Here is a 26,822-nt window from a genome sequence, read left to right as displayed (position 1 = left end):
GGGTTTGCGGTGTTTGGGAGCTAAAATGTCAGAGTACCAAGGTATTCAGGATCCAAGGTACAACTGTATCTGTAACTACCATGCTTCATTAAAAAAACCAAAACTTCCTGGGCAGTTCATATAATGGTTTAAAAAACAACAGCTCAATTATGCTACTGGGGGGCATCTATTTTACTTATTTTATACAGTCCAAAAGGGGGGGGGGGACATTATAAGCTCCTGTTTATTTTTTGTTAAAACCATTTTGAGATTCTTTTTAAAAAAGCAGTAAATCGTTTAATAAATATTTAAATGTAGATCATATTACAACTCAAAACCATTTTGGTTGGGCCAGAACATTTTGCTTTGGTTACATAGGATTCACAGGATTCCACTTGTTTCATCTCACATTTTATATTCTGATCCAGTTGATTTAGTATCTTTGTTGCTTCCTCATATTACTTCCAACACATCACCAAACAGTTCCAATCTGTGCTGGAAATGGCCAGGGTTTTTTTTTTATTATTATTCTGGAATGAAATTTGTCAGCCAATATCACAGATTATTAACACATATTTTCAAATTTCTATCCAATTATCCCTACTAAAGATGTGAACAGATACTATGAAGACATTTCACTGAAAGGAACTTTTGACATAGATGCTAGCAATTGCCAAGATCTCTATAGTACAACAGTGGAAATTGTTAAAATAAAAAATCTGACTATATTCTTATGGTATAGAAACCTATGGAATGTACTTTTTGTTGGAGAGAGGTTTGGGAGACATTCTTAATCTCTGGTAGCAGAATTAGCACAATAGTGATTGCTCCAAGAACACTGAAACTTGATTAGATTTACATCTGCCCTCATCCACTCTTGGGGGAAAAAATCTCCACAAAAATACTTAGGCTAGAATAAATCACAGAGACTTAACTTTACAAATAGGTGAATATTTTACTCACAGTTTCCAGAAGTTACAGCAAACAGCTCTCTATTTGTTGGCAGTAAAATAAAGATGAAAAAGGTTCCAAAAGGTACTTAAAAAACAAAGCACTTGGTTTCCTTATAAAAAGGATCATGCAATTTTTGGATTAGCAAAGATGCAGCCTTGAAAATCTCCTGTTAGAGATTCAGTTCATGTGTAAACAACCATGGACACATGGCTTTTTGAAGCACAAAAAAGACTTAAGCGGGGAGCAGAGGCTGCTGAGAGCCTCCTAAGCCATAGCTATTTGCAACCTGAGCTCAGGCGAACTCTTTCATGCACACAAGTGTAAGTCAATAACTGTCCATTACAAATTATTGCATAAAATATAACACACAACTCTGAGGGACAGGAAGCCCTCAATCATTTCTACTCAGTGTGTGTGTGGGGGGGGGGGTATTTCCTTTAGTTTAGTTTCATATTAACAGGTCTTTCTCCTTGCTCTATCTAAAGAAATACGTTTGTTTTAATTTGGGAATTATTATTTAACATGTTTAGGTTTTCTATACACTTCCTTCAGTATATTATTGAATTTTTGTTATTGTTTACTTGCTTCTGTGGTTCCGTAAGTTGAAAATAAATTTATAACAAGTATCTTCATTGATTTACCCCTTCCTACCTTCTTCTTCCTTGCCCTCCTTCACTCACCAACTACAATCTTAGGCCAAGATTTTAACCATACATTTTCCTTGAAAGCCCCTCTTTGTTACCATCAAGAAGCAACTGCAAACTACTCCATTTACTCACATCTTTCCCAATATGATTTTGCTTCTTCTACCTCTTATGTTTCGTTCTCGCCTATTAAATTGCCTTTTTAAAATTGAAGCCTATTACAAAGATAGGGATTGCTTATCTTTGTTAAGCTATGTTGTCTTTTCCCCCAAATGCTTAAAAAGTACCTACAAACAGTGGCTATATTCGGTCTTAGTGGCCATGAAGTTTAACGTGGCTTTATTTGAAAGATTCAGATGAATACCTTAATGGAGGTATGGACTATGGGGGGCCAAGAAGGGTGCCCTCAATGGGGTCCCCTGGTATTCTGTGGGCCTCTCTGATAACTTGCAGGCAACTTCAGGTCAGGCAGCTTTCAGCGGGAAAATGATCAAAGAGTTAACATCATTTCTTGGAAGACAGGAACCCTCTGTCCTCCACCCTCACCCCTTGAAGCTTCACAGGCTTCTAATTTGTACAAGCTGTTTTACAAATATTTTATAAATCCTTAGTACTGTGACAAGAATTAGCAGAACTAAATTTACTCAGCAAGACCAGGAACACAAAGAGATATACAGACAAAAGTTAAATGCAATTTTCATTTATTTGGTGAATACAAAATATTAAAATTTAGTATTCTGGCACAACACTTCATGAAACAGCAAGCATAAATGAGCTATGAGTTTTAGCTTCATTCAATATTAACATTTAAAAGTGCCTAAAGTTTTTCACAGTATACATTTGTAAGCTAGTTACCCACTTCCATTTGTTCTTTAGCATACTATTATATGTATTCGAGTCAAATGAGCGATAATGCTCCATAACATTAGAATTTTTTGTTTTAGTTCAAGACACTGAAGAAACCAAGGGCATAATCCATCCACAGATAAGCACAGTAAAGGCGCAGAATGAACAGGAAAGTTAACATGTCATTAAGCACATGTAGAAGAGATTCATTCTTCTTTAAACTGTTGATTATTTGGCATGTCCAAATTGCTTTAAAGGATCTAGAATTTATTATTTGAACTAAGTGTGTTGGTCAGCTTGAAGGGCTATCCTAGTAGGTCTAGAAAACCAAAGCATTATGGCAAACAGGGAGAGCAAATTCTCCTTCCAACAGTTCCCATTAAAACAGTAGCAAGACATACATGCAAAGATGCTTTTTGTGACTCAGTTACTAACCGGAATGATACGAAGCAAGTTTTTATGCTTTTGCGACTACACCAAGCCCAGTTTATCCGTTATTATTTCTACATTATTTCCTTCCTTCCCTTCTAACAGGCAATCCTCTCAGCCCCTCAAAACGCCCAATGCTCCAAGTGCTTTTGTTTGGATTGGCACTTTCCAGGTTTACTTACAAAACAGCTGGGTAACTGTACCAAAAACAAGTAAACATAACTACTGTAGTATTAATCTCAAGCAGTTGGTATTGTGATTTCATTTATTTTGAGAATCTAAAAATCTATTAAAATTGGAAGACTATAATTGAACCAGAAGCTGCTGGACTTGATTTGAATAATGTTCTCCAAAGGGCAGTTTAAAAAGTGTTTCCCTTTTTATTTTATTTCTTAAAGAAAATCTTGGCTAACCAACAAACTGGCAAGTAGAGTCTCTTAACAGTCTTTTAGGCACTTGGAAAATTACAAAGGGTAGCAGAAATTTTTATGAACCAGTTCAACACTGGGGTTCGGCGTATCTGCAACCAATGGGAACCAGTCAATTTATACACAGCAAATATGGTTCCCAAAATCCAATCAGGGACTTTGTGTAAGTCCAGATTCCATGTGGGTAATAAGATTGGCATGCTGTGAATGAAACCTTAGAAACAATAAAGTTTTGCAAGTTCCACTGCACCATCAGAGTAAGGACCTAGGCACTTCCTTGTGCTACATATAGTTCTCTCTAGCACCCTATTCTCTCCTTCAATTTCTACAGTGTTAAAGCCCATCTGTCTTTTACAGAGCTGGCAAAGATAAACATGAACGTGTTACAGATAATGAAAAAATGGACAACTTCTGTTTTGCTTATAGTTCTCCCCTAGTATCTCAGTAAGGATCGGGGGTCCTTGATCTCTGCTGAAGATCTACAACTATTTAAAGCATACGTCATTTCTCCTGCAGAGATCATATGCGTAAAGCTCTGCCATCAAGAAATTCCTTAATATAGCATTTAACACAATATTAACACAACTCACCACATGTGTCAAGAGCGGAATATCAAAATCCAACAATCTGGTGGGAGAAAACTCAATCTCAAATGAGGTTTCCCAAGAGCCAATTCAAATATTGATTCTCCAACTTGGTAATATCCACATGCAAATATCGCCTCCTATCTCAAGGAGGGGGCATCTCATTTAAAGAGAACTCTCCCCCCAACAAATTAATAAGCTATATTTAAAAACTGCCTCTTCACAAAAGACTTTGGCCCAATTCATGTATTGTCCCAGAGCTGAAATATTTCATCTTTGGATAGTTTTTGCTGCTTTGACTAGACTTTGCACAGCCATTTGAACCAACTCATGCAGAACAGGGCCTACAAGGTCCAGCTCTCTGGCAGAAACCATGTAATCAAAATAATACACAAGCTGGGCCTTCTGTAGGAAAGTTGAGGTGTTACTGTTGTGTGGGAGGAATTTACCAAACCAGTCCTCGGATTAAGAAGTGGATAACAGAATTAACTCTTTCATCACTGCTGACAATTAGTATTGGTCCAGAATTACCATCAAAATAGGTCACTCTTAAGTTCTACTCTTCTCAAAAAGCTTACTTCTAAGGCAACAATCTGGTTATTCCTTGAAATCACAGAAAAGCAACAATAACCCAAAAAACCCAGTTTTCTTCATTAGCACCTTTGCATAGTCTCTTTTTCTAGTTCAGTTTCCTTCTTTCACCACCGAAGATATCACCTCTTCCACATTTCTGTGAGACATACTCAGGCCACAGATACAGTCCCATTTAGCAGCAAACTGTCCAACTTTTTAAATAGCACCCATTCTGTTTCAGTCCGTCTTTTCAGGTTTCTCTTTTTTTGCCATGCAACGACGAACTATGCTGTCAAAACCTGCTATATAATACAGGGCAAGCAAGCGGAAAAAGCCCAGGAAAATAAGCTGTAAAGGGAGAGAAGGAGAGATCTTATTCAACATACTTCTGCTTAGTGGTCATTTAATATTTTCTCTCATCAGATTTGATGATCAGAAGTGTGGTTCACCAAGCACTCAATTATTATGTGAAAAAGGACTGTTCTATTAAAGATTAGTCTTATTTAAACAAAGATTGAGATGTATATTTTGTTCTCTAATTAAAATAAATTAATAAGTTATTTGAAAGTACTATGAAATATAGTCACATGGTTGGAAGGGACCTTATTTTAATAATTTCCCCCCCCTTTGGAAGCTAGTGAATGAATCACCTGCCCCATGTATCTGCACAACAATCTACCTGAAGCAGAAACAATGCAAAAGACTACAGAATGACTAGTGCTGTTTTAAATTTGTAGAAGAGAACATGATTTAGGGTTGCATTGCTCCCTGGAGAATAATAATGGGTAACCAGTAGAAAAGTCACAGGCAAACAATGTGAAACAACCTTATGATTCAATGAATGTTTAGCAGGCCCAGCAAGGCTGAGGAGACATTTGCCAGATGGGTAGCAACAGTCCAATTTAACATAGGCATACATTTGCAAGCTGCTTGATCTCAAGATCAAATCCAAATTGTATGATTTCCAGCTTTACTTGCATGAGTTCAGTAGTTTAGCTATGCATTTTTTATCCTTTCTGAAATACATGGCAATTTCTGCAGGTAAACATTAAGGAGATGCAAGACATTCATATATGCCAAACTATGGCTTGGTGATATAAGAGCAAGCTCTGCGCTCACATGCTCTCCCTTTCACATCTGACTTTTGGTTTAGATGGTTCCTAGTTTGCTGCAACAGGCACGCTCCAGTTTGCACATGACCTCCATTCTAGGATACAAGCCTATCACAAACTAGTTTTTCAGTTTGGACACAACAGCACATTCTTTGCCACAAACCAGGAATTAATAAGCAAAGCATGGGAGGGGAAGAAGTAGAACCATTGTTTGGCACTTCATGTGAACCAATTCACAAGAAGTTAAGAGATTTGTTCTTGTTAACAAAACAGATGTTGCTATGAACAAAAGGCAGCCGAATACTGAAGCTTAAAACAGGTATTGCAGGTCAGAGATTCTGATGATCTGACAAAGGATTATCATTCTGGATGGAACTATAATCCTGAAGCAGAAGGCATGCATCTTGTGTGTGTTTGTGGTACTTATTGACCTGGATTTATGGTTGGGAAGTTATCTCAAACCAGCTTTAGCCTGTTTGGCAGCTGCTATGCTTCCTGAATAAGATGGACCTAAACCCAGTTATCCATCTCCCAGATAGTAGGGGTGTGCAGTGGCTCTGGTCTAACTGAACAACAAGGTGATTAGGGGTGGTCTCTTATTACTTATTTGGACTGCACCACTAACAAGGTGTGCCAAGGCATATCAGGGTGTACCTAACTTTCTGAGTACCTCTGCTTCCTGTCTTTCCATAAAGCTAAATGCACAGCTGTTCTTCCCCCTTCCCAGTTATCTTTTCTGGGAAAAGAACCCAAGATGACTGGGGAAACACCCAGAGAATGAGCAGAAGAAGGTGTGTGGTCAGAGAACCTTCTGTTTTGACAGACAGGTCTAGCTTTTAATCATAGTAAATAAGCTTTACATTTTAATAGAGAAATGTGACACAATTAAAAAAAAAACATAGGGCAAGAAACATTGATGTTGCTCAATGAAACATTTTGGGTATGATCAAGTTATAGGTTATTAATTGAAACAAAAATAAAAGATGGCCCGCCTTTCGTTTCAATTTTAGTATATGTGCTGCCGAAGCGAGCACAAGATGGCCCGCCTTTCAACTCTACCAAAATAAATACATGTGGACCTCAGTGGGTTTATCTCACAATTCATTGGCTAGAGCAGCTTTTGCTGCCAAGAAGTAGAATACAGCACTAAAAGAACACAACAGATTTTGAAACTTCATCATTTGATATTACTTTGTTACATACCGCCTGCAGGGCTTCAGCCAGAGAAGAGATAGGCGACATTCCACCAGTCAATATTGTTAACATGTGACCATCTGTGCCAACAGAACTGGCAAATTTTCCTTGCTGGATTGGGGGGGGGGGGGAATGGAGAAAGAAGTCAGGTGGTTTCCAAACAATTTTATAAAAATAGGATGTGTTTCTTACCAAGGGGCAAGAGGAGTTTAATACTTTATATTTAAAAAAATCTGACAGGATTTTTTAAAATTTCTGATCTTAAAGGTATGTGTTTCTGTTTAAGCATGGACAAGACTGTACCTGTAGTCTGAATATATATATATTTCGTGAAAATCTACGAAAGCATATATATATATATATATATATATATATATATACATATATATAGCATCATCTAATATCCCAAAGTGGTATACATGTGGTTCAGGCAGACACATGCTTTTAAAAAAATTATTGTGAAATAAAATGCCTGTGGTACAGAAACAGCTATTTTTATATTCCACCCTTTTGAAACCTAGGAATCACCACTATTATTTATACTGTGCTTGTTGGCCAAGATTGGCTCCCAAAGTAGTTTATTTTTAAAAGGAACCATGTGCCAGACTTGAATCAGGCCATTTCTGTCAACCTGTGTTGAAACAGGGCTCCTTGAGGTTTTGAATATCAAGTCTACTACTTTAAAATTTGAAATGCATTTTTAACCTGCGCCCATGTAATAATATTTCAACATTTGCAAAGGGATGGTATATATTAAGTAATAAAAAAAGGTGAAGTGACCTTTAATTAAGAAACACAAAAGAAGAAAAAAGAGTAAATGACAACGTCATTGAAAATCCATTTTAAAAAGTCAGAACAAAACAAAATCCATTAACACAAACCATCTTTCAAAGTAAGCACGCAGTTCAGGTAGAGGGACAATTTGTAACTAGAACCAATTACATGTAAGGGCAACTGCCACATTTACAGTGGTGCCTCGCAAGACGAAAAGAATCCGTTCCGCGAGTCTCTTCGTCTAGCAGTTTCTTCGTCTTGCGAAGCAACCCCATTAGCGGATTAGCGCTATTAGCGGTTTAGCAGCTATTAAAGGCTTAAGGGATTAGCGGATTAGCTGCTAAAAGGCTATTAGCAGCTTAGTGCCTTAGAAAAAGGGGGTGGGGAGCAAAAAAAAATCGCAGGAACTCGCAAGACATTTTCGTCTTGCGAAGCAAGCCCATAGGAAATTTGTTCTGCGAAGCACCTCCAAAACGGAAAACCCTTTCGTCTAGCGGGTTTTCCGTCTTGCGAGGCATTCGTCTTGCGGGGCACCACTGTATCCCATCCCCAGTTTTATTTGGTGTCTACTTTAAATTTCTAACCTTGGGAGAAGGGCCCTTTCTAATTTTGCCTACGCAAAGGTCCCACGTATAATGATGGCACTGTTTAAAACGGTGCAATCCTAGACATATCTACTCAGAAATAAGTCCTACTGAATTGAATGGGACTTATTCCCAGGTAAGTGGGTTAGGATTGAATCTAAAGGCTCTCTTTATATAAAGATTCTAGTATTCAGAAAAGGTAGTAGACAAACACAGACAGCCTTTCCCCTTATAATAAACTAGCAAGTTACCCATGTTTTCCACCCACAAAAGCATTTTATACAAATACAGCATTTTACTTACAACGGCATCTTTAACAATTATTCTGGCCACATGATCAGGTTTGCAGACCGATGATGTTTCTGAAATAAGCTTAGTCTCTAAAATCTTGAGCAAAAGTAAATAAAGAGATTACATACATATAACAGCAGATGAAATGTTACCAGGTACAAGCACAGTTCACCTCACATCTGATAAGAAACATAAGACCATCTGGACATTTTTTTTTTACAAAAAATATTCAGGTCAAGAGGTGTGCTTATAGTTGCATTTGTTGATATTATATTTATCATTAGATTACAAGTGAATGCAAATTCTAAGCGAACATGCAGTTTTCTTTAATAATAGGAAGAGTGAAACTAGAATTAGTGCAACATTTTAGATGCAACATTCTGCTGGTCGCTATCAAACACACATCTTTATGTGGAGACACAGTTTTCTCATATTCAGCAGGTATCTCTGACACAAATATTACAGAAAAATAAATTGATATTATGCTCCCAGGAGAATTGGCTCTAACTCTTTTATAAATGATTTCCATTAGCTTAGATCAACTTTGTAAATTCTTGCTACCTAAGGAGCCTGCTTATAAAACTTCGCTTCAAGGAATGCATTGTTGCCTATATGATCTTGTAGAAATGTTTAGAAAAGATAAAAATGTGAGCTATATTTATTCTTGCATTAAGCCTGATACCACAGAGTTCTAGTGTTTGTCTTTTTCATCCTTTTTCAGATTTTTCAGATTTTAAAAAACGATTCGGGGCGGGGACAACATTCTTTAGGATCACAGACCATTAAAGTTTTTTGTTTTGTTTTTTTACAAAAGGATAGTCTTCTTTCATGTTTTCAAACCAGCTTTCTATTAACTATTAGGAAGTGAAACAATGAATGTGAAAGAATGTGGAGCTCAGTAGCATATGGCTATCCTACCATCAATTCAAAAGCAAGATTAAAGGCAAACTCAAAAACTTTCATTACATTGGCCAACTAAGAACAATCCGAAGATCTCCTGTAGGAGGGTTTTGTTTGGTAACTTTTATTGCTGTATGATTGTTAAATGTGCAACAAGAATGCTCAAGGCAATACAGTAAAAGATTGATGCAACACTGATTATTAACGCAAAACCAGATGACTCTAAACACAATTTTCTTCCTGTTTCATCCACCTACATCAACCTACATTAAGTTTTAATTTAAATATATAACATCAAAATAAATGAAGGTGGTGCAATAGAAACAACATTTTATAAAAAGACAAGAGATCCAGGTTTAGATTATTTATCAGCCCTGACTTTTAGGACAAACAAGTAAGCCTCATCTGAAATTACTTGGCAAGATTTCTATGGTGATCTTATGCCCTAACTTGCTATAGCCCAGGGATGTCCAACAGGTCGATCAGGATCTACTGGTAGATCCCCGGGAGGATTTGGTAGATCGTGGTTGATCACTGGGTCCCATTCCGCCCCCCCCTCGCCCTGCCCTCCATTGATGCGCGATCTGCAGAACGGAAGACGAAGTTTCCTCAGTGAGGTTCTTTGTTTCCCCAGCGATCTATTGGTGAGTGGCTGTTTCTCTTTCTCACCAACCCCCCCAAAAAACTGGGCTTTTCTTCTCCCTAAAAAAAGCTGCACAACTTAGCCCTGCACCCCCCAAAAAACAGGGCCTTCCTTTCCCCAAAAAGGTCAACAACTTTGACCTGAACCCCCCAAAAACGGGGGTAGATCACTGCCAGTTTATAATTCTGTGAGTAGATCGCAGTCTCTTGGGAGTTGGCCACCCGATAGCCCATCAGAAAAGACGGGGGGGGGGGACAGCTTTTGAGGAGACACCTCCTGCACAGAATATTTGACTAAGAAGAAACAGAGAACCTGCTGGAGGTTTTCCTTCAGATTCTACCTAATGCTACCCTGTGGATGGATAAGATAAGAATTTAAGCAAAGGAATTAGTAACGTTAGTCCTGTATCATGGAAAGTGTGAGTTGAGTTTAAATATTTGTCTCCTACACGTTCACTGTTGGTTTCTATCTTGCTTATGCAGCATTTTAGTAAGAATGAAATATTAAACCAATTCAATGTGGCATTATGCAGAAGTGGATAATAACTGCACTTAATTGCTTTTTAAAAACCCAAAAAGTAACTCAACAGAATAATATAGAGATGAAAACCAGCAGACAGTATAGAATCAGTTAAAGAAAAAGAAAAAAAGTTATATCAAAATAGTGTTATGTGAATATTTTCAAGATAGGTTTTGTTTTTTAAAACCTAAAAAGCCATATGGTTGAACTCAATATGGACATGCCCAGAAACAAGCAAGTATTGTCATAATGTTGTATAAAATATTAATAAGTTAACTTTTTGGAATATTCCATCTCTTAAGATTTAAAAGTTTTAATGCTCATTTATATAAAATTTATTTTACCAAATGAAAGTAAAAAAATATTCAATATGGTTCTGGAAGGCAGATGCTGAATACTGGAAGAAAAATAAGAAGTCCCTCCTATTAGTTTGGAAACTGATCTGGCAACAATGAGCAAGATCATATGGTATATCTGTCTTAGACCAGGAAAACGTAAAAGCTAACAAATGCGAACAAGAATGAAGATTGTTTAAGAATTTTTGAAACACTGTATATACCAAGGAGTGACACAATATAACACCTTTCCTGTGACTAAAAGTTGAATACACACTTATACTCAAGGTTTAGATTTAGCATTAAGCACATCATGGGATCATTCTTTTTTGTTTTGTACCTATTGATCCTTTTACTTTATGTAAGTATTTTGCATGACACTAAAGAGGAACATAAAATTACCTTTGTCTGACTTTCCACTGCAAAGCCAGGTGTGTCTGTATCTGGAGGATAGGCAACTGTTACGTAGATATTATAGGGCTTTACCTGTTACGTTGAGAAAAATATTTAGTTCACACTCTAATATATTGAGCTTTCCCATGCTTACTTGTTTTCACAAAGATATACAACGTAATATGAACAAAGAGGCATATAGTGGGATTGTATCTTACGGACATTTTACTTGCGCACAGGGGCGTAGGAAGGGGGGCGCTCGGCCCCAGGTGTCATCCCTGGGAGGGTGACAAAAAGGCACACCATGGGGGCTTGCCCCGCCACCCCCATGCGCAGTGGATTGCCCCCCCCCCAAGTGCCCAGCATGGGCTCTGGGCACCCATGCAGCTAACTCCGCCACTGTCCCTGCCTTAGCTGGAGATGGACAAGAGGGGAGAGAACAGGACCCTTTGATCAGGCAAGGCTATTCTTATGTAGCAGGGATATTTACAATAAAGCTGCCAAGATGTGTCTCCCCACCCCCCTGCTTTTCTATGTCCATATGATTATTGCGGTCCATGTGTGCCAGATATTCAGGAACGAATAATAATAATAAACAAACAAACATGTCTTTCAAACATAGAAGCTGGATGATGCCAAGAGATACACCAGTGCCTCCTAACACCCCAAAAAAACACAAGTTAAGATCCATACATCCAACATTTCAGGAGAGAATTAATATAAGAATGTATTCACGTTAGCATGAAAATTGTTTCTCATTGTTCAGTGAGATGCTGAGATGGTGCTTAAACAACTGTGCCCTCCTTTGCATGTCTACTTAGAAGTAAGCTGCACCGAGTTCCATGGGAATTCATCCCAGGAAAGTAGGTGTAGAACTGCAGCCTATGGACATCAGTTTCTTTTTGAAATGGTCCATTTAATTAAAACAACAGCAGCCCAATAGCTGAAGTTGAACTTTATTAGGACTAACTCAAATGTCTCAAAAGAATGAGCAAGTGTTTGAGTTGCAGAGTTGTTCAGGGCAGATACTTTGAAAAAACACAAGGGGGAGGGGAGGGAAATGGCCCCTTGAAAGGGATTTGTGCTTCTCATATGGTGCATTACACGGTCAGCTTTAAAACGGGGGGCTGAGGGGCTAGCGTGTGTCCCTCCAGATGTTGCTGGACTACGTCCCCCACTGGTCCCAACTAGTATGGAATGATGGGAGTTGTAGTCCAGCAACACCTGGAGGGACACAGATTAGCCACCTGTTTTAAGCGGCATTGTAAAAGTAAAGGGAGCTGCACCGAACCATAAGGAAAACAAACATCCTTATTAGGGCAATTCCATTATTAGGCCTATCGACTGCAAAATAGGGACGCAGGTGGCACTGTGGGTTGAACCAGAGCCTAGGACTTGCCGATCAGAAGGTCGGCGGTTCAAATCCCCGCGACGGGGTGAGCTCCCGTTGCTCAGTCCCTGCTTCTGCCAACCTAGCAGTTCGAAAGCACGTCAAAGTGCAAGTAGATAAATAGGTACTGCTCCGGTGGGAAAGTAAACGGCGTTTCCGTGCGCTGCTCTGGTTTGCCAGAAGCGGCTTAGTCATGCTGGCCACATGACCCGGAAGCTGTACGCCAGCTCCCTTGGCCAATAAAGCGAGATGAGAACCACAACCCCAGAGTCGGCCACAACTGGACCTAATGGGTCCCTTTACCTTTACTGCAAAATAGTGTGCAAAGTTCAAGTTCTACCATCAGGCTAGATAGTGAACAGAGAAATGGGGTGGTGCGTGAGAAGAAATTTGTTTCTGGCTGATATTGAAGCCATGGTGTCTGCAGGGGTTTTAAGTGCTTATGCTTACAATGTTAAGCATATAAACCAGAAAATAACACTTGCAACTGCAAGTATCTTATTTTCCCTTCTTTTAATAATTTAGATGGGGGGGGGGGTTGACAAAAAAAAATATCTGCACCACCTGAACTTGCTACACCTCTGCTTCTGCAACTCAACTTTATACTATTGGCTGCAGCCTCTTATTTTTATCTCGAGCAGAAAGCCAAGGAGAAATCTCGCCCTTTTAAAATAGTATTCCTGCCACTTCTCTGCAAGAAACACCCTGGTGAAGAAGGCCTTCCTGCAAAGCTACATGTTGTTTGGAAGCAAGGAGAGCAGTGACCCTCTGCCTCTGCCACCTCACCAGCCGCTACTGGGAGGGAACTTCTCATTGGGATCTCAGGAGATATGCGGCGGGAAGAGGGTCGAATGAAGTATAGCAGGGGGAGGAACAAGCAAACCTGGGTAAGACAACACATGCCTTGCTTGCATTGCTGCCATCTCAGGCTCTTGCCTCCTCCTCCTCCTAGGTGTGCATGGTGGTTCTGCAGCTGCATAAAGTGCCAGTCCCTCAGCTTGGCTGGCTTGCTCCACACTGTCAGCTGGCAAGGGCTGCAGCAAATCCAAAACACTGTGAGGGTGCCTCTCTGGCAAGGGCAGGCCCAGCCACTCCTGGTGAGACGCAGGAGCTGTGGCAGCGGTGGTGGCACTGCAGTTGCTCTCCAGGCTGTACTTCTGGCTTGCCCACAGGGAGGACAAAGAGCTACCAGAGGGGGAAAGAGGGAGCTGCCTTTCTAGAGCTCCAGCTGGGCAGGAAGGTGGCGATCCTGGGGATTCTTTGCTCTATGTGATTTTGCGTATGCACCCTCTGCCCAAAACCAGATCTACAATATCTGAGAGTACAGCAGCTCAATACACTGCCTGCACTATTACTTCTCATTTTGATCCGGTGGACAACTAACCCTACTAAATGAACAGTTTTGCAAATCGTATACAATACAGGCCTTATGAGCCGAATGGTGTCATGCGCTCTGGAATATTGTACAACTTATTGCAACAGAATAGCTAAGTCTATGCCTTGTAAACAGCGTTGAATGTTGCTGAGCCTGCTTGTGTAATTTTTGGGCAACACTATATTGTACAATATTCTTATCTAATACTATTAATGTTTACTTGATTCTTTAATTATTTCCCCCTATGGTTTTAGCTCTTTTTGTTTATATGTTGTTGTTGTTGTTAATGTTATACAGAGAAACTATAAGATACATACAGGTAAGGAACAGAGAATCATACCTCCATTTGCAAAGCTTCAGCTAGTCCTCGAAGAGCAAACTTTGTTGAAGAATAAGCAGTATAACCAAACAGTCCAACTTGTCCAGCCTGGGATGACACAAACACAATCCTTCCCCTCCTCCGTTCCTTCATGGTGGTAACTACTGCCCGAGTTGGGTAGACACTACCCAGATAGTTGATAGACATCAATTGCTGTAGACAAATATACAAGTCGGAGGCCTAGTTAACAGATTTTATATTAACAAAGTGTAATATTAATGTAAATGAAATGAAATAACGAAGTGTGATTGCTGGTCTGCAGCTTTAAACTCAAGGCCTCAGCAATATTAATATTCATCACCAACAGGTGCAAAATTCCTACTATGGACGATGTTGCTGCATGTTACAAATGGAGTTTCCAAGCTGTAAAATGCTGTGTTATAGTCCATTAACATGCTGGAAGGCAACCACTTGGGGGTTCCTTTGATGTTGAGCAGTAACCTTTGTGATGTGGTTGCTGTTTTGATTTCCTGTGTAACTTCTGCTGAGAGGACAAGGGTGGCCAAACTTTTAAACTGGGAAACATTGCAGCTAAGTGGTAAAATACATGTTTTACCTGCAGAATATCCCAAATTTGCTCCCCAGCGTCTCCAGGATTGAACCCAAATAAAAAGGGATGGCTAACCTGTGGCCCTCCATATGCTGCTGGACTCCACTTCCACTGGCGCAGCTAGCGTGCATGGCATGTAAGGAATGATGGTAATTGGAGGGCAACAACCTACAGCAGGCCAAAAGTTAGCCATCTCTGGTATAGAGAACACTGAGCAAGCATGGGAGCAAACGGTTAATATATATAAAGCAATGGAATTATATCCAGTAAATAAAAATTTAAGACACAACAGTTTACTAATTACATAATCTGCACCGAGTAGAGAACTAGTAGAAAATGACATTTGCAACTGCTCTAATTTTATAAAATCACTTCTCAATTTTTTCCCTCTGAAACTAATTAACGGCTTGGTTCACATGTTACATTAAACCATGTATTGTTTTTAATATTCAGTTGGAAGCCGCCCAGAGTGGCTGGGGAAACCCAGCCAGATGGGCGGGGTATAATTAATAAATTATTATAATATTATTATTATGGTTTATAATGAAAACTGCCCTGTGATCTTTGGATGAAGGGCAGTATAGAAACTATTATTATTATTGAACAAATAATGATTTAATAATGTGAATAAGCAGTGTGCTGGCGCATGGTGCTGAAATTATGAGCACTTTGCATCTCCCCTGTCTATGATATACCAAGGAGAAAATGAGTCATAGCCTAGTTAATCTTTATGTGAACTGTTTACAAGTCAGCCACTGAAGAGACTTTATGGACCAACATCAACATGAAGCAAACATTTCATTTGAGATGGGCTGAATTAGGGAGCCCCACTTTTGCTGTTATTATTATTATTTATTAAATTTGTATACACTTTTGCAGTTATATAAGTATTCAAGAAAAAGTATTATTCCCACATACTTGTCTACTCTGCATGCTGTGAAATACTCTCCTTTCATGTTTATGTGGTGGTTCATGCAAGTATTACCCAAGGAATGAAAGTTATGTAACAATAGCGTATGAAGAACTTGTCTTTCACAACATAAATTAAAGGCCTTTCATAATAGATGCTTAAAGGCAGCAAACATTTTTAGACACGATAAATATCTAATAAGAATTATTGGGTCTATGACACAGATATAAAACATTCAACCCAGTGGAAAACTATGGGGGGATTAGAAAAAAAATACACAATGTTAGGTCATTTATTTGAAATGGACAATAAAATGTGCTGCTACAAGTTAGGTAAATTTTATATATAATTTTATCATTCAAAAGCATTTCTCAATCTGGTGTGATTTTCTAGGTGCCGATGAATTAGTATACCAGTACATACTCAAACAGGAGAAGTCAGGCTCACTTACTTCAAACTTACTGATGTCAATATCTTCAAACTTTCCATTAATTGATGTTCCAGCACAATTTACAAGCATGTCAACTGGACCCAACTTCTCTTGAGCCTGGAAAGGAAAAAAAACCAGGTGAGATAACAAATTTGTGTCTATAAATATCACTACTGTCAGCAGAACATTTCTGCAATAAACACTTGCAATTGAAAAATGGGGGGAGGGAGCCAGCCAGCCAGGTAAAACCAGTATTTCCTTACCTGTTTAAGGGCCCTTTCCACATTTGCAGCATCTTTGCAAACATCAAGAGAGATAGAATGCACAACCTATGTGAATGGAAAAGAAGGACCATATCATTTGATATGTACAGTGTAAAATGGACAAATTTTTAATTCAACAAGTAAACTATTTTTGCAACACAGGTAAGGAGACATACTGTATTTTTCGCCCCATAGGGCGCACCGCCCCATAGGACGCACCTTGGGTTTTTTTTTGGGGGGGGGGATAATGAACTCTCCCCCCCCCCCGCGCGAAGCCCAGGAATGCAGGCAGCTCTGTGCAACCCTTGGGAGACCTGCACAACTTTGCGCCGGGCTCCCTAGGGTTGCGCACAGCTGCGCCAAACCTGGAGAGCGAGAGGGGTCGGTGCGCACCGACCCCCCTCTCGCTCTCCAGGCTTCAGCGAAAGCCTGCATTTGCCCCATAGGACGCACACACATTTCCCCTTCATTTTTGGAGGGGAAAAAGTGCGTCCTATAGGGCGAAAAATACGGTATTTCAACGTGTGCATTGTATGTTTCTCTGCCTTTCACTTTTAGTTGAGAGGAGTGTAGAGTTCCTGTTTTCTACATAAAGTACTGGGATATTATATTGCTTTGGAGTTTGAGAAGAACCAATTAATATTCCAAAGCAATAATATTTAGCTCAGACTTTTCAGATGAGCTTTGAATTATCAAATTTAATCCTAATAAGTCAGGATGTGCATTACTTTTTCATGCACTCAGTGAAGTGCCCCTTTGCTCCCTCACTTCATGTAAACAGGGAAGCAAACCTAGCAGCTGCAGTTAAACATAAATTCCCGTTAATGTGCAAATAGAGAATTATGGTTAATGGCTTTTAAACAAGTCAGGATTCAAAAGCCAACTTTAAACTGGTTTCACCACAGGATTATAGCAATGACACTTTGCTATAATTTGTCTAAGGCAGGCTTCCCCAACCTCAGCCCTCCAGATGTTTTTGGCCTACAACTCCCATTATCTCTAGCTAGCAGGACCAGTGGTCAGGGATGATGGGAATTCTAGTCTCAAAACATCTAGAGGGCCGAGGCTGAGGAAGCCTGGTCTAAAGTCTGCAGACATCTGTAGCCTGAACAACCTTTCTAGTCCTTAATAATTCAGCTTCCAATGAATGCTGAAGACGCAACTCTTTACCCTGCCTTTGACACTTGAGGTGTATGTTTTTAGGACCCACCTTATTTTTGTGTGTTTAATATTGTGCTTAATGTTGTAACCTGCCGTTGGAGCTTAGGGTGAAGGGCAGGTAATAACAACAATAATTCCATGTGGATGCCTATTCAATTGACCTCAATGGGTGGAACTCGTCTAACAAGTCCCATCAGATACAAGTTCTGTGCAAGAACATTCACTTGTGCAATGGGGTTTCCCTCCCACTCCTGCCCGGCTATGCACCCCCTAAAATTGGCTTTTGTATGGAAGGAGAACCCTCAGAAAAGCGCGCAGGAGAGGAGTTGGATGGCTCCAACTGGCAAGTTAGAAAGCTAGTGCTTATGGAATATTCAATAACACCAAATTCTTTCTAAAAGAGTGTTCTTCTTCCTCTTTTGAATTGAAGTGATGCAATTGTTAATGGACACTGTAGTGTTGTAAAAACACTGTAGTGTTGTAAAAACACTTCTAAGCTGCTTAGAAGCGCATTAGGAAACCACACTGCGCTGTTCATCCTTGTTGATGGCTGCTATAGAACAGATTGTAGTCTCATATGAAATTCTTTTTCTTTTCTCTACCGCTACTTAAGTCTTCGTTTTCCATAAAGCATAATAATAATAATAAATTTTATTTATACCCCGCCCACCCCAGCCAAAGCTGGGCTCAGGACGGCTAACAACAATCAAAATAATCCAACATTGTAAAAACCTTTCATTATAAAAATTAATTAAAATCAAATTAATGGCAACCATTAAGCAAGATTCTGTGCAGATTGCCAGAGGAGGGGGTCAGGCTGCGCCCTGACCAAAGGCCTGGTGGAACAGCTCTGTCTTACAGGCCCTGCGGAAAGATGTCAGGTCCCGCAGGGCCCTAGTCTCTTGTGACAGAGCGTTCCACCAGATTGGAGCTGCGGCCGAGAAGGCCCTGGCTCTAGTTGAGGCCAGCCTAACCTCTCTGAGGCCTGGGATCGACATGCCAGGGAAAGAAGCAGTATAGAATCTGCTTTGCATGTAGAACATGAGTCCCTCACATTTCCCGGCAGGGCAGAGATACCGGTATATCCCATATGAGATTCTGAAACAGATCCCTATTAGTTAGCATATGCAATACTGAGCTAGATGGACCAATGGTACGGTTTCATATATGGCAGCTTCCTATGTTCTATTAAACAGAACCTAAGACAAAATTAAAGACTGATGAAGTGAAATGTTTAACAACCCCAAGACATTACAAAAGCAAGAGAGAGAGGCACAGGAGAAGACAACACCTGGGGCTTGCTCTTGTGAGGCTAATTTTGTTTTGTTTTAAGTGTATGTTTTTTGACACATTCATTACATGTTATTAAGTACTGGGAACGGCTCTGAGGACTTCAGCTGAAAAGCAGAATATAAATTCATAAAATAAATTGCCAAAGACCCATTCACATATTGATCTTTAGGGCTTACATGAAATCATCCCTGTGCAAAAATTAGCTTTATTTTAAAAGGCAGGTAGCAAAGTCACCAAGAAAAAGATACTGATATCTCAAGAATAAATTAAGATTGAGCCAAATTCATAAAACTGGCATGGTATTTTAGTCATATTTAACCGTAGCTAACACAGAACTTTAAAAAACACTCTAATATGAAATGATTTTACGTTGTTGCCAATGACTACTGATAATACCCCAGAGGCAAGACAAACTTCAGAAGCAGGAATTATTCTTTTAGGAAAAAAGAGAGACCATTAAATATTGCACATCAAGCACATTTTCAGCCTTCTATATTGCAAGTCATGTCACTTTCATGCTTCGTATAAGTTTTTCCATAAAAGAACTGACCCCACCTTTTTCTTAAATTGCAATCAAAGTATTAGCATTATAGCTCATAACACAATAGTATCCAAAGAAGGCATTTGACTGCAGGATGTGTCTAGGATTACTTAGAATTCTTTAAAACAGAATTTTCAGGTACCTATGGCATGACTATACAGGGCACAATATGCTACTCAATTTTCTCTTATCTACACATTTACTCCATAACTTGTAATTCAAGTACTGCTGCTCTATATTAAGTCAGAGAAACAACATGCATTTTCTTAACACATTTGAGAGATCTGGTAGAATATAGTCATCTTACCTGCTTATCATTAACTGAGAACTTCTCAATTTCTTTCTTTGCTTCCAATAGCCGGCACTGGAATTAAACAAGCACATTTGGAACATTCTGCTAAAACAATTAAGATAGACAGAACGAAAGTATTCTAAAAAAAAAAAAAATGCAGTATAGCAGCAAACATTTGGGTGCTTTATGCATTTAGGAATTGCCATCTTACTTGGTCAATTTACTGCCAATTCTATAAATATTTACAACATTCTGCTTCGGCCAACGTAAATTAAATCCACTGTTATACTTTATTTTCAGAAGTTTGCTTTGGCTTTGCCTATATGACATATGCAGTGCCATTCTGTGTATATCTAATTAAGGGGCAAAGCCTTCAATGAGTCTCACTCCTACAGAAGTGTGTATATGACTGTAGCCAATAGGCTATATACCATACAGATATCCTGCACAAAGACTTCTGCCTGAACAATGCGACTTCTGCTCCCCCTCCCTGTACCCTTGCAAGGGGGGTGGCCCCAACCCTCCAGAGCACATCTGGGAGGCAGGAGAGATACAGTGGTACCTCAGGTTACAGACACTTCAGGTTACAGACACTTCAGTTACAGACTCAGCTAACCCAGAAATACTACCTCGGGTTAAGAACTTTGCTTTAGGATGAGAACAGAAATCGCACGGTGGCGCGGCAGCAGCAGGAGGCCCCATTAGCTAAAGTGGTACCTCAGGTTAAGAACAGTTTCAGGTTAAGAACGGACCTCCAGAACAAATTAAGTTCTTAACCTGAGGTACCACTGTATGCAGAAGTCCTGTTGCACAGGTGGGAATCCTTGCATTAATGGGATGACTTCACTGGATACAACACTTAGTTCTTAGTCTAGCACATCCCAAGATACTAAGTGTATTGCATTACAAGATAAGTAAAGATTAGTCAAACTTCCCAGTGCACACATGTACTAGTTACAAGAATTCAGACAGGTAACTGAATTCTTTTAACAAAAAACATTTGTCAGCCTACTGCTGACACCACGCCCTCATGCAAACTCCTGTTAAAAAATGGAAGAACTGCAATTCTGGCTATCACTGCTCAAGATAATTTCCCACATACCATTTTAACTTCACAAACACAGCCTTGAAGACCAAACTCCAGTTAAGTGTTCTACTGTGGTGGAATTTTTTAGTTGAGCCTTTTGATAGGCTCTTAGCTTATCTGCTGGTTTCTATTATTTTTTTCTTTTACTGCTGCTTGAAAACTAACCAGACAATAAAACAATTTAAATTTTAATGACTTCTATTTTATTTGTAAACTGTAAAATGCTTTGCATTTGATTTTATCATAGAAAGGTGGGCTATAGATGCTTAGAAGATTAAAATAAATGGCAGCTTACAGGCAGCACATCCTCAATCAAAACAATACAGAGAAAAAAAGCTATTTCAGCTTATTTACCAACAAATATTTTATGTATCAGCTAACTGCAAGACTTAAATATTAATCTTGCTTTAAAGCTTGTTGCTTCTCCCAATTCCAAAGATTGGAATTCTATATTTTGTACTCGGTTATACTAGAAGACTTTAGAAACAAACCAAGGATGGCTTTGAGTGTATTAAGGAGAAGAGAGTGGATATGCAAGTAAATTCCCCTTTCAGATGTTCACAGTAGAAAAGAGTGCAAAAAGTGGGAGTATTACTCTCTGCTTTGGTGCAATATCCAAGATACTAGCAAAGCAGAAAACAATTTTTAAAACATGAATGCTGCTCATATTCCACTTTCCTGAAGAAATGGTTAGAGTGCCTCTGAATCTACAGGCCAGGTGTGGGGAAACTTTGGTGCTCCAGATGTTGCTGAACGACACCTCCCTTTATCCCTGGGCCATTGGCCATGCTTGCTGGAATAGGAGTTGGCATTCAACTACATCTGGAGGAGAAAAGGTTCCCCACACCCCACAACCATAGGTAAATGGTTATAAATGGAATAGCCAATAGAATAAGCAGTTTGGCTTTGGCTTAATACTCTCGCTAACTCAAACACTGTATTCAAACTCTAACAGTAATTTATTTATTTATTCTGGAGAAACAAAGGCCCCAATCCAGATAAAATTAGTACAGTAATCACTAATTTAAGCCCTGTTGTTTTCAAATTTGGTGAACTTTAGTAGGATTGGAGCCAAGGATTTTAACTATTTAATTAAATACTAGGGCTTTAGTTATAATTACTGTTGCTTCAAACCCTTTCATTAACAGCTTCAGGGCATCATAACTGTTAAATAAGCATGCTAGAAATTTACCTCATTTCTTGCAATAAGTGTTATAAAAGCCCCTTGCTTAAAGCATTCGATGGCAACGCATTTCCCAATGCCACTGGAACCACCGGTTACCTTTTAAGAGAAGGGGGGGGGGGAAGCATATAGATTAAATTGATAAACAGCATAGACATTAGAATTATAAGCCTTTTAGAGAAGAGAGTGGTCAAACTCTGGGCCTGTTCACATGTGTGCAATAGTGTTTCCCCTCTTGGTGTCATGTGGACAGCTTCTAATGTTACGACTGTCCACAACTATTGCTTTGAAATTGCCACCACAATCACAAAGCTGCAAGCTGTCTATGGACATCCCAGCTCACTTTCAGCATGGTGACACAGTAAAGATTACTTTTGGGAGGGGGTAGAGGAAGGCAAATAGGGGGTAGATGCATCTATGAACAAACTCATACCCCTTCAGCTCCGGTATATTACTATACCAAGATCATAATTTAGGTAAATTGGCAATTTAATGAACTCGCCTAAGTTAAAGCACAGGCAGCATAACTTCTACTACTTCTGGATACTTGTTTGCTATGCATCTGGACAGCTCCTAAAACATCGTAATCAATTTTTGCATGATGGTTCCTGAGATCAATGTACAGATTCTCATCTCTGTTTGCATACAATTTAAAATAAGATGGCAGAATGAACCTTTCAAAACTGTGCTGATTTTGTGGTTGTCGTCGTTTCTTAGAATGCCCAAGCAGTGCCAGATTTGAGGCTCCTAGTTCAGTGTGTACTTCTTGATCCAGTTTTGCACATGCTAGATTATCAATTCCTATACAATGTCCAAAACATGATAGAGCATGGTACAGGCAACTTCTAGGATAAAAAATGTTCTTCGCTTAATGGAAAATCCAATCAAAAACGCACAAGTGGCAAAATCTTTCATTCCTGTAAACAAGCAGCCTTTCAGTATCATCTCTCAAGAAGACCTCTTCTCCCTCACTATTCAAGTATAAAAAATAATATTTTCCTCATTTCAAAGGCAGCACATCTGTTATTTTAAATTTTATTTAAAAAGTATATACCACTTAAACTTTCAAGGAAATCCACCAGTGGTTTCACAGGCTAAAGCCATAAGAACAAATGACATCCTTTGCTGGAGTCCTCCTTATGGGAAGAATTGTGTGACTAGAAATATCTCACCTGTACAACTGCTTTAGAAGAGCTTGTATGTTGATACCAGGTGAATTAGTCAGAATTAGGAATGCTTGGCTAAAAGAACAAACAAAAATGGTTTCTTCTGCTGCAACAGCAATGATGAGAATGAGGCTTTGCATTTCCATACTTTGGTATAGAATGTCCATTTAGAAACCCTGGAAGATAAGTTCATAGATCTACAAGCCCAAAGGAGGGTTTGTGAGTGTGATTTGGTGCAAGGATACAGAAGGATGTCAAAAAGATGCCATTAAAATGAAAATATGAGGTTTGTTACACAGCAATTCTTTCCTACACAGACAAGAAGTTCCAGTTTGTTTCCACCACACCTCCTAGTGGCAATAGCGGTGTTGATGTTGCTGGTAAGAAGGGAGTGCAGTTTTATGTCCACAAAAGAAGATAAGTGGTTGCAGGGCCAGTTTCAGCCCTTACAAAAGGCAGTGGAAGAATTACAGGATATAGAATAAATGAATGAGAGACGGTGCATGAGAAGGTGCATGAGAAACTGACCTGCATTGTGAACCCTCTGGATAGAAGGATTATGGATAAAAGGATTACCTTTAAACATGATAGCTATACCCCTCCAAGTTCTGATAGATGTAAGGCTTATTTGCTATTAGGCAACTTTATCACAAATGATTCTTCTTCTTTGGCAATCACTCGTAGCTGAGTAGGATTGTCTTCCAAGAACACGGTCTTAACAGTGAGTCCGTAAGTGACTGTGGAGGCCAATTCTGGATCCACGTGTGCTTCCACAGTGGGGACATATGTTTCCGGGCGGGAGTTGCATCACAGTGAGGGTTTCCCAAGCGTGCCTTCCTTTTAGCATGTTTCGTCTTCAGTACCATATGTCTAATCATAATATCATATGATTAGACATATGATATTAGTACGTAAGCAGCTCCGCATGCTAAACAATTCTTCAAATCAACTAAAAATCTTGCATATTGTTTTATCAGCTTAAAGTAAAGGTAAAGGGACCCCTGACCATTAGGTCTAGTCATGACCGACTCTGGGGTTGTGGCGCTCATCTCGCTTTATTGGCCGAGGGAGCCGGCGTACAACTTCCGGGTAATATGGCCAGCATGACTAAGCCGCTTCTGGCGAACCAGAGCAGCGCACAGAAATGCCGTTTACCTTCCCGCTGGAGCGGTACCTATTTATCTACTTGCACTTCAACGTGCTTTCAAACTGCTAGGTTGGCAGGAGCAGGGACCGAGCAATGGGAGCTCACCCCATCGCGGGGATTCGAACTGCCAACCTTCTGATCGGCAAGTTCTAGGCTCTGTGGTTTAACCCACAGGGCCACCCACGTCCCTCTTTATCAGCTTACTTATGCAATAACTCTATGTCAACACTTTGTATGCAAACACTAAGTAGCAAAGGTCAACTCAGAATCCCTATTCTTCAATTTAGCAAAGACAACATTCTCCTGACACCAGATTCTTCCATTGCACACATGGAACAAAATTCCTCAGAAAAAGAGAAAATAAAAAGATATGCACAAGAAAGGAGAAGTTCAGTTAAGCGTCCAGACACAGCCAAACCTAAAATGGCGAAGACCTGCTATAAAATGTTTAAATTGCTTGGCTGTAAGTCCACTATTTATGTCATTTACATAAGTTTCATGAACAACATGCTTCACACCATCATTTGTGCAGATTATAAACAAAGAACCAATAATGAATTTGACTCAGATTAAGCAATTGCTCCAACATCAAGAATCTCTGCACATGTCTCCATCTTCATAACATGATGTCATTTGTCTACTCATGGAATTGTTCCTCTTAAAATAAATAGTACAAATCATGCTTCACATTTGGAGCTTCATTTTAGGTATGTGATTGCTGTGAAGTGACATGTATCCACTTCTCTACTGTCCAGAGAAGGTACCAGCTTACGTATCTGTACAGGGTATGAATTATGGTGGCAAGCTCCCCTTGGATCCTCTCCACTTTAAAGGAGGAGAATATAAAAATATAATTTAGGTAACTTCTGTAAATTCTGTAATCTAGTTTAAATTTTGCTATCTTGCTTTGCAGAGCTATGGTCTAATGTAATAAAATGTACCGTATTCTATGGTGGCCAAAGGGGCACAGGGCACAACTAAGAGCAACTGCTGGGGGGATGAATTGGCTTGAACCCAGACTTTCAACTACATTAGGGTGGACATCTGTATCTGTGGCCCTCCAAATGCTGCTGGACTTTAGCTTTCATCAGCCTCTTCCAGCATGGCCAACGGAAACCGTAACCCAGGAGCTACAGGTTCTTAATCGTCTATTCTCTCAACAGAGATAATATCTATATTGTAAACTCCCGAATTCCACCTCCTTTTGTTAGTAGGCAGTACTGAGAATAACACATTAAGACAATCAGCACAATTTTGTATGTGATTGTGTCCCTTTAAGACAGGAAAGAGGAACCAGTGCCCCTCCACATGATGCTGGAGTGTGGGCCACAGGTTCCCCACCCCCTACCTTAAGACCAACTAGTATAGCTCAGACCAAGGTCATGGGTTCAACCCCTGTACGGGTGCATATTTCTGCAATGCAGGGGGTTGAACTAGATGATCCTCAGAGGTCCCTTCCAACTCTATGAGTCTATGAAATGTATATGGTACTGATTCCAAGCAGTAGCATTCTTTCTTTTCTTTTTTAAAATGCCATTCAGTTTGCAGCACACACTACTAAACCCATAAATTGAGATTACGCCTTGTTTAATTCAAGATTTCCAGCCCACATTTCTTTTCCCAGGAGATAAAACAGGTATATGAAAGAGAGGAAGATCTTATTTAACGATTTCTTTCTTTTTTTTTTTTTTTTTTGGGTGCAACTAGTCTGCTTCTAAACAGGCGCATCTACAGACAGGAAGGGGAAATCTAAAAGATAACCCAGCTCGTTCCTAATATTCCCTAATTATAAACAATGGCACCCCCCTCGGAAAAACAAAAAAACACGTCTTTTGCTTCAGGCTAAACATAACCCAGACCTTCCACACCCTTTTCTAATTACTAGTCAAGCGCTACATCCCTGAATCCCCCTTTTTCCCCTTTTTGGCGGGGGGGGGGGGAGGAGACAACATCTCTCCTCAGCAACGGTGTTAATTTTGCTTGCGCAGTTTGAAAGGGGAAGAGGGGTTTTTTTGTGGGGGGGGGGGAGCTGCTATTTCCCCTCTACACTGAGATACACAGATCAACGTATGGAAATAAAGGTTTCGAAGGGCAGGAGGATGTCGCATTTCTATACCCGCTGCCCTCCTCCCCGCAAACCGCCCCAGGAAACCTCGGCTGGGCTCTCACCACGACGTGGGCTCCAGACAGCGGCATGGTCTTCGGGCTGCTTACGGGCAGCACTATGTAGAGCAGCAGCAGGAAGGCCAGGACGACGACGACCCCGGCGGCCGCCGCCAGCAGAACCGCCCCGGACATCTCTGCGACAGAGTGAGAGAGAGGAGCACAGCGGGAAAGAAACGATGGACGGAGGAGAGGAAGGACCACGCCAACCTACTCCGCCGACAGCCTGCAGCCGACTGACTCGCTAACCCTGTCAGAGCTTTAGAGAAGACATTCAGAGGAGGGGAGGCGGGCTCCGCTCCGCGATTGG

The 26,822-nt window shown here is 40.0% G+C and overlaps 1 protein-coding gene across 2 annotated transcripts; it reads right to left on the bottom strand.

The window, feature by feature from the left end:
• Positions 1-2,261: 2,261 nt before the first annotated feature.
• KDSR (3-ketodihydrosphingosine reductase) lies at positions 2,262-26,822 on the bottom strand. 2 transcript variants are annotated; one of them, XR_014513393.1, is made up of 10 exons: positions 26,519-26,822; positions 22,046-22,135; positions 19,782-19,838; positions 16,480-16,545; positions 16,238-16,333; positions 14,288-14,479; positions 11,192-11,275; positions 8,405-8,488; positions 6,596-6,854; positions 2,262-6,541 (listed from the first exon to the last, which is right to left on the bottom strand). XR_014513393.1 is itself a non-coding variant. In XM_083449604.1 (10 exons), exons 1-10 carry the CDS (start codon positions 26,645-26,647, stop codon positions 4,675-4,677), a joined length of 1,011 nt encoding a protein of 336 aa, XP_083305730.1. In that variant the 5' UTR covers positions 26,648-26,803; the 3' UTR covers positions 2,262-4,674. The 2 variants fall into 2 exon arrangements, 1 of the variants encoding a protein (XP_083305730.1); XM_083449604.1 differs by having other exon boundaries at positions 2,262-4,785; positions 6,753-6,854; positions 26,519-26,803.

The sequence above is a fragment of the Podarcis tiliguerta genome, assembly GCF_965153285.1.
Source record: "Podarcis tiliguerta genome assembly, chromosome: 7".
Lineage (NCBI taxonomy): Eukaryota > Metazoa > Chordata > Lepidosauria > Squamata > Lacertidae > Podarcis > Podarcis tiliguerta.
The sequence above is the reverse complement of the archived record's forward strand: the minus strand, read 5'-3'. Positions and strand labels throughout refer to the sequence as shown.

What these genes read in the sequence shown, in the direction of transcription:
- KDSR (XM_083449604.1), bottom strand. Translation starts at nt 26,647, where the DNA reads ATGTCCGGGGCGGTTCTGCTGGCGGCGGCCGCCGGGGTCGTCGTCGTC. An exon ending in TGTCTGGAGCCCACGTCGTG is followed by an intron (nt 22,136 to 26,518) that starts GTGAGAGCCCAG and finishes TTCTCTTAAAAG; the next exon opens with GTAACCGGTGGTTCCAGTGG. An exon ending in CACTTATTGCAAGAAATGAG is followed by an intron (nt 19,839 to 22,045) that starts GTAAATTTCTAG and finishes GTTTAATTCCAG; the next exon opens with TGCCGGCTATTGGAAGCAAA.